At 33.7% G+C, this 8,932-nt stretch overlaps 1 protein-coding gene across 8 annotated transcripts in view; it reads left to right on the forward strand.

The window, feature by feature from the left end:
* The window catches only part of LOC118450950 (uncharacterized), a 48,557-nt gene that overhangs the window by 32,890 nt on the left and 6,735 nt on the right, over positions 1–8,932 (forward strand). For 5 of the 8 annotated variants that reach the window (XM_035886981.2, XM_085660530.1, XM_085660531.1 and 2 more), the window contains exon 3: positions 4,611–4,741. In XM_035886981.2, coding sequence (XP_035742874.1) covers positions 4,611–4,741 — 131 coding nt within the window. Of the gene's footprint in view, positions 1–993; positions 1,420–3,459; positions 3,477–4,610; positions 4,742–6,466; positions 6,617–8,932 lie in introns of those variants that run through there. The other 3 variants (XM_035886984.2, XM_085660532.1, XM_035886988.2) reach the window with 3 other exon arrangements.

An 8,932-nucleotide genomic window follows, 5' to 3' on the forward strand; every position in this document is an offset into this window, starting at 1 on the left:
AAATATTTAAACGCTCTGACATATATGCAATTTTGTAACTTTATTAAGATAGAAAAAAAAAAGAAAAGGAATTGAAAGAAAAGGATTGTTTGTTAGAAAAATAAAAATCGTTCTTACTATTGTTAACCCAGATTCAAATAATATATATATATATATATATATATATATATATATATATATAAAAGAAAAAAAAAGTGATAAGAGATACTTCTCTTACATCGTGTCGTGGATATTATTGTTATATAAAATATCTCCGAGTTATTGCGTAAGGGATTGGCAGATAAATTACGGGTCGACCTTTGACACGAACGGATAATGGTGGAAAAGGGAGAAAGATCGGTCTTGGAAAGTACGATCTCGTGGTCAGCCCTTCTTCCTCTCCTCTTATTCTTCTTCTTCTTTTCTTCTTCTTCTTCTTCTTCTTCTTCTTCTTCTTCTTCTTCTTCTTCTTCTTCTTCTTCTTCGTGTAGGTACACGTCTCTCGATACCCAAGAGTTAGGAGGCACAGTTATTACGATTGGCCGGGTCGTTTTCGCGGGAAGCATGGACCAATCGAAGCAACGCGAAGGATCCAGCCTCTCTTCTCTTTCTCTTCTCATCTTTCTTACTCTTATTCGTTCGTCTCTCCTAGAGTACTTGCTGCGAACGAGCATGCTCCCGCCTTTAGTCTAGTCAGAGAGCTGCACCTGTGAGATAAGCCGTAGTAGTACACTTGTATCATCTCACATAATCTCGGCGAAGCTTATGAATTAATCTTCGATTCGTTTTGCGAAATTGACGGCAATAAAATAAAAAAGGAAAAAAAATACAAAAAAACAACAACAACAACAATAACAACAATTCCGCGTCGATACTTTCCCCAAATATGAAATCGTTTCGCGCGAAGTACATGTGTCGGATGGATCTCATTTAATTGATTGAATGTTTCCTTAAGATAAAAAAAAAAAAAAAGAAAAAAAAATAAAAACCAAACATAAATAAATAAATAAAATAAAGTAAAAAAATAAAAAGAAACATAATGACGAAGTAAATTGTCGCGAAAAAATGTTCCGTATAAACGAGCGAGAATACGAAATCACATAAATAAATAAATAAACAAACAATCAAGATTTTATTTGTCAAACGTGCCGATGTGTATGTGCAAGCGTGTATATTATAAAAGTGTGTTTCATCGTGCTTTAATGAATGATATAAACCAAATGAAAATATTCGATGCAACGTGAACGCTACCAGATAAGAGAAACGTGTCTTTCTACTCGTTAACTCCAAAGGGACAACCAACTGTCATATGTCCATAAGTCATTAATCAAGTGGTAACGGTGATTATCCGTTAAATGTTAATGAGTTTCCAAGAGATGCTCGTACGTTCAACAAGATCATTGATCATCGGACGAAAGAACTAGAAGCGCCATTCCCCAGGTAACCTTCTTTTTACGTGAAACGTTGATTTAGATGTTTGCCAGTGAAACGCGTAAGGAAATCGTCGATACTCGCGAGATCTCTAACGTCTCGTTTGAACGATCAGAAAACACGTTTCGCGAATAAAATAGATTCTATTATCTCGAGCGTTAAAAAATTTGATCGTTTTGATCTTCCTTTTCTTTCAATCAAAAGAAAAAAACAAAAAACAAAAAAAAATTCTACCAAATACGCAAAAAACGCAAAAAACAAAAAATCAATTCGCAAAAAACAAAATACATATATATATATATATATATATATATATATATATATATATATAGTCGTCTTGTAGAAACAAAAAAAGGATAAAACAACTACTGCGAATTAAAAAAAAAAGTTACGATCTAATCAGATTTTAGCTATCACCATCCTTCATGTTTTTGTTCAATGACTCCTCTTCCACAAATAGTTCTTGATATTTACCATAAGAGGAAAGTAGTTGAGGATCATGGTGATCTTACGGTAGCACGTGGAAGGTTTGCACGTGCGTGCAAAGCGTTATACCCACTGCTGTCTCTCGCATACATATGTACACTGTGCACTTAGTATGATCTCCCTTTAGCGCCCAACCAAACGACAGGAAGTTCGAACTCGGTATGCTCGTAATTCTTCTACGGAACCTGTGTCAAATTGGCGTCGATTATGTTTTATGGTAGCGCGAAATACAAGAGAAACGTCTAACCCTAACACGGAAGTTCTTGAAATTTTTTGTTTTTCTTTTTTTAAAAGAATATCTCATTTTTGAAAATTTATCATAATCCCATTACGAAACCCAACGTATATCGACAATCCTTTTGCAAATTTTAACGCAACGCTTCTATCGCAATTTTCGATCTACGAAAAAAACAAAAAAAAAGACAAATAAAAAATAAAAAAGAAAAGAAAAGAAAAGAAAGAAAGAGAGGGGGGGGAGAATCAATGACGTCGCAAAATTTACGAGTGAAAAAGTTTCAATAATAATTAAAATTTCCTTCAGACTTTTTTCTTTTCGATATATACATATATATATATATATATATATATATATATATATATATATATATATACATTCTGTTTATAATTGAACGATCATTTCAAAAGAAGTCATCAAAAATTGATAAATTTTCTCGTCTTTTAAAAGTCCTCGTGTCGTCGTTACTTTCCTCTTTTTTTTCCCCTCTCTCTCTCTCTCTCTTTTTCTTTCCTTTTCTCTTGTTCGTTTTACTTTCCCGTAAGATGCCCCTACGGGCATTCCATGAAGCGAGTAAACGAGTAAATTTGTAGGTAGAATGGTTGCCTCCAATACACGATCAAATCCCATAAGTCACGAACTCGAATACTGTGTTTAACCTGCGAGCCCATCTTCGTCCATTATCCTTTGCGTTTGGCTGCGATGAACACCGCGTATCTTAAATATTTCGCCAACACTCACGCCCTTTCTTTCTCTTCTCCACAACCCACCCCCACCCCCACCACAACCCCTTACTCATTCTCTGTCTGTTTCTCTCTCTCTCTCTCTCTCTCTCTCTCTCTCTCTCTCTTTCTCTCTTTCTCTCTCTCTTTTTTCTTCTGTACTGAGCCAATATTATCCCTTGGGATGCCAACGGATCGGTACTTGGGCCGAGGGATAAAGTAATTGGCCATTATTTTGTCGACTTTGACGAATTTGCTTGTTGGATATGATAGCAGCCTTTACTTCTTCCTCATTTATAAATCTTAACGTTTATATGCCAGATTGTTACATTTATTAAGTTATCTTCATTTAATATCGATATTGTTGTATATAATGATACTACAAATATACGATCCAATCGGATTTCGATGATCCTCATCTTTCATTTTTTATTTCTTTTCTTTTTTTTTGTTTTGTTTTGTTTTGAGAAGGTGAAGAAGGAGAAGGAGAAGGAGAAGGAGGAGGAGAAGGAGAAGGAGGAGGAGGAGGAGGAAGGGGTGAGAAGAGAGACGGGCGGGCGAATAACTCTCCTCTCTCGTAATTTAAAATCGAGATTGAAAATCATAAAAATCATATGACAAATGTAATATATATCTATATATATATATATATAAATCGAACTATCGAAATGAATAATACTTTATATTACATCTTTTAGATACTTTAATAGATTGGAATAATGAACTCAATAACTGTATATGAACCTATTAATCTTATCCGTATGTGTCTATCTATCAATAGATCAAAGGACCGATATTTTCCCTTATACAACATCTCTGTGTATCTTTGACCGACGATACGGCATCATCATCGATCATCTATCTCTTTTGACATCATTTCTTTATTTATTATTTCCTTTTTTGTCGTTGTCGTTGTTGTCGTTGTTGTTATTATTATTTTTTTCTTAATTTCTTTTCTGTTTTTCTCGTTATTTTTTTTTTTCTTTTTTTTCTTTCACAAACGAGTTACTCCGTGCTACCAGATCGAAATTAATAACCGTCCAATGAAGATCGGGATGAGATTCTATCCGGATCGTGATATGTATTGCACAGGAAATCCTGTCTCCGTAAGAGGAGATCAGTACGTTGTAGAATTATACGGTTTATGTTGAAGAAAGACAAACTTATGTGAGAGATAGATAAAGAGAGAGAGAGAGAGAGAGAGAGAGAGAGAGAGAGAGAGAAAGAGAGAGAGAGTGAGTGAAAGAGGCAAGAAACGTAAAGATAAAAAGCAGTAGCGACGAGTTTTGTTAGCCACGCTTCGATCAATGTGTAAGACGTTAAACAGCTGCCAGGATCTATGAACGATACTGATGATTCTAATTAAACTTGACTCGATTGAGTCCGCTCGTATTAATTAACGTCATCACGTTCTGCCACGTGTACATGTTTCGAACGTATAGATTTAGACCGAAACACTCGTAATGTAATTATAATACACAGATAATCGAGACATTTTTATGAGTTTTCATACTCATCGATACTCGATAAATGACTCGGACTATTATCGTGTCAAAATGATCGTATCGAGTAATTCGATTATCGTCATTTTTATTCATTTCGTTTCTTTCTTTTTTTTATTCTTTATTTATTTTATTTATTCAATCTTTTCTTCTTTCTTTTTTTTTTTTTTTTTTTTCTTAATATATAATAATATAAACGAAAACGTCAATGGTAAATCGATATTGACTTCACATTATTTCGATATTATTTTACAGGAGACTTGAAGAGGCGACACTCCTGGAACAGCGAAGCGGATTATCAATCTGTGGAAACAGGAGCCGAAACAGTTTCCGGTGAGGAAGGTGACATTTCGTCTCCTGAAAACGACGATAGGATATCCTACAAGGTATATTATTTATTTCATTCAAAAAATTATAAATAATCCTTTGCAGAATGATAAATTGTCATAACTCGATAATACGCAACGAATGTCCGGTAAGGAAAGAGTGTATTTGAGGGACTCGATAAAAAGACGTGATTAAGGACGATGGGGGGTGGGGAAAAAGAAAGGGTATTTAGATGGTGGTTGGGATTGGAGAGAAGGAGTTGAAGTTATGGGTAAAGAGCAAAGGGCCAAACCTAACCAAAAATTACATTTGACGTATGTTATGAGTCGATCGTTTCGAAACGAAGAAGGATGTATAACGGCCGCGACTTGCAACGGTGCATTTCCTTTTACTACTGCAGCCAGACTGAAACGTGGACCGTAAAACCTGAATACTGCAGCCGCGTTTTAACGATGACCGCCGAAGCCACCACCGTAGAAATCATCCTCGTCGTTCTTCCTTCCCAGAGTTGACCGTCGAATGATCGTCGAAAAACATTTTCACTTCCATAATATACATATGGGTACGCGTACGAATTCCATAAGAAAACAAAAAAAGACAAAAAGAGATAAAGAAAAATGGAAAAAGAAATTAAATCGAATTAAAAAATTGCGAACGTTTTATCGAATATTTAATAAAAGTGAAGGGATGGATAGGGGGAGAGGGGGTATATACAGATGATGGGGTGTCGACTAATACTTATTACTTTTCGAGAGATTTATATTGTTTCTAAAAAAAAAAAAAAAAGAAAAAAAAAGAAAAATTAGCCTAAAACATTTCAAAAAGTAATAATTGATTTGTAAATTACTTATCCAACGTATATTTGTATGGGAAAATGTTTGCCGAGATAAAATAAAAATTGATACTCGTCGTAATTTTTCCTTTCGTCGCAATATCTCATACAAAGATTTTTGGTCTCGCAAAATGAAATTTGAGTTAGTTACCAAAGAGTCTAATTTAAGGTTCACCCTTATTTCTCCTTACTTTGAAACCGGCATACGTGGGATATGTATGGACGTAAGTCATGTTGTAGAAGTAAAACCACGGGCAAAGAAAATCGTCGAAAGAAACCACCAGGAATATTCCTTTGGGATATTTTTAGACGACGTAACGAGCGCGTACGTACGCCATTTATGCTCTGTTCGTTCGTTTCTTCGTTCGTTTTCCTCCATCATCCCCCACCCTTTTCCCTTCTTCCTCTTTACTCACCCAACAATCGCAGCCTATTCTTGGTTACGATTCGTTCGGGTGAGTTTTAAACTATTTGAAAATTGCACCTATCATACGATCGATATAACATTACAATTTTTCCAAGAGTGTAATAATAAAAATAAAAAATAATAATAATAATAATAAGAAGAATAATAATAAGAATAATAATAATTCAATGAATCAGTTTGATTATCACATTCTATTTTACTTTTTAATTATATCATTTTAGATAATAAATAAAGATTAGAGTTAGGGTCATAAAAGAATTGCGATGAAATTTAGAGCGATATAAATTTTTTATATAAAAAAAGAAAATATATATATATATATATATATAAGTAAAGAAATTCCATTATATTATAATTAAATTTATAGATCTTTATGATCAATCTTCTGATTTAATAATAAATCGATAAATAATTATCTAATCTTGACTATATATTTATATCATAATGACGTGTTCGGATGTATAACGGGAAATATCGACAAAATAAAGATAGATAGATGCAACTAGTGCATTGTAACGGTTTAAAACGTTCGCTACTGTTAATTTACGTTGAAGTAAATGTGTTAATCTGTAAAATAATAAATAAAATATAACGTACGTCAGTTGGTCTGACCTATGATAATTCGCAGATAATCTTAATTCTCTACGCTTAATACTATTTATCTCTTATACGTATGTATGTTCCTTTCTATACTAACTCTTTTTCCAAGCTCTAAATCAAATTCGTGCGACCGGGCTTACGATCGTTAATTGCTGTATGTTACAGCGCCCGCGCGCACATTTTATGGCACCGGAAAATCAGTCTTGGCTTTACCGTTAAGTTTATGCGACTCGCCTATAAGAACGCATACGCCAAAGAGCATAAACGCGTAAACTGACTCGTTTTAAACATCATCCTTTCTCTCTCTCTCTCTCTTTCTCTCTCTCTCTCTCTCTCTCTCTCTCTCTCTGTCTTTCTTTTTCTCTCTCTCTCTCTCTCTTGGACCAGCTTTCATTATTTTTTTTACGAGCTCGCAAAACGTTCATCATTTTGTTCCTTAGAAAAATTACAATTTCTTTATTTTTTACTTTTGTTATTTTTATTTTTCTTTTTCTTTATCTTTCTTTCTTTCTTCCTTTTTTTTTTCTTTTTAGTTCAAATCGACAATCGTCTTCTTTCTTTTCATGGTTAAAAAAAAAAAAAAAAAAGTAAGAGTCGAGTATAAAACCTTCTTTGAGAGGGAAGGTGAGAAAGAGAGAAAGAGAGCGAGAGAAAAGGAAAGGGTGTAATTCTTCAGCTTGGAAATCTCTTGAAAGGGTCAGAAGAGTTAAACGCTCTGGGAAAAAGATTTACGGATCACGAACATATGGAGAAGAACAGACAGAGAGAGAGAGAGAGAGAGAGAGAGAATTGAGGGGGAGGAATGAAATTACAGTAAATTTCAAGCTTTAATCCGATCTTTCCTTTAACTCGATTGACGTTGCAATTTGAGATTTCTTTCGATCGTAACGACGAGAACAAAAATTGTAACACTTTCTCTCTCTTTCTCTCTCTCTTTCTCTCTCTCTCTCTCTCTCTCTCTCTCTCTCTCTCTCTCTCTCTCTGTGTGTCTCTCTCTCTCTCTCTCTCCTAGAAGAAGAAGAAGAAGAGAAAAATAAAAAAGGATCCGACCGTTAAGTTAACAATTTTTAGAAAAATTTCTATGAAAAAGTTCGATTGTAAAGAAAAAGCGTGCAGTAGTTTAAAAAAGAAAAAAAAAAGAAAAAAAAAAGAAAAAAGAAAGAGTTCTTTTTTTTTATAAATCGTTTGCTTTTCGCTCACCTTGGAATTATTTTGGATTCGTTTTAAGAGGGAATAAGAGAAAGAAAAAGATAAAAAAGGAAAAAAAAACACAAAAAACAAAAAGAAAGAAAAAGAAAAAAGAACATGGCCGAGAGATGATGAGGGACGAAGAATAACGAGGACATTAAAATCGATATCGTTTGGATCGAAGAGCCTCGAGCACTTTCTTGAGCATATTTCAATAACGGACCGAACGAGATCCTTTTTCGCATGATTCATACTATGCTCCATTATGATGCATTAGCACAGAGTTATTACGAATGCTCGTGACAGTCATTGATGGCCCTTGACGGGACCGGTAGGACCAAATATAAAAGAGAATTGAGAACGTTCAACTCATCAGCGAATTCGTGTCTGCAAGATTGCGAAAGTTCTTCACGGTCATTACAACTGCAATTTGTCAGAACGCTTTTAAAAAGTATATCAGTGACGATAACGATTTGGCAGCCTCAAGAATAAAAGAGAGAGAGAGAGAGAGAAAGAGGAAGAGGGAAAAAGAGAAAGAAGAATACTGATCGATACGAATATCACTTGTGAAATAGCAGGAAATTGCAATTGACGGCAATACTCGTACGAAACATTTCTTTCAATATTTTGACTCGACCAAATGTCACAATATATCTTATCGTCGTATCTCTCGATCTTATCTTATTTAATCAAACCAAAAAAAAAAAAAGAAAAAGAAAAAGAAGGGGAAAGCAAAAAAACACATAAGAATGAGAAAAACGTCGAAAGATAATGATTGACTAGAAAATTACAAGTTGAGCTTAAAGAAAAAAAAAAAAAAAAAAAAAAAAAAAGAAAGAAAGAAAAAAAAGGACGGTCACAAAAAAAAGAAAAAATTTCAAAATACAATTAAAACATTGTAATAAGCGATGATGATAGCTTCATTAAAAACGAAGTATATTTACATAAGTAAAATTGGAAAAAATAAATAGTATTCTCAAGTTATTGACCTAAGAAAATTTCTCTCAGGAATAAACAGGAGGTAGCCTAATTTTACAATTTGTATGATAGAATGAGGGAAAAAGAGAAAAAAATATCCCGTGGAGTAGAACCAAAAGCAATTCGATTATTTTAAAATTGCTTAAGCAGAAAAAAAAAGAAAGAAAGGATTACAAAAGCAATGAAATCTGTATTATTGTCGATATATAAAAAATCGAACGAAAA

Source organism: Vespa mandarinia, chromosome 12 (genome assembly GCF_050613455.1).
Source record: "Vespa mandarinia isolate Hongniang chromosome 12, ASM5061345v1, whole genome shotgun sequence".
Taxonomy (NCBI): Eukaryota; Metazoa; Arthropoda; class Insecta; order Hymenoptera; family Vespidae; genus Vespa; species Vespa mandarinia.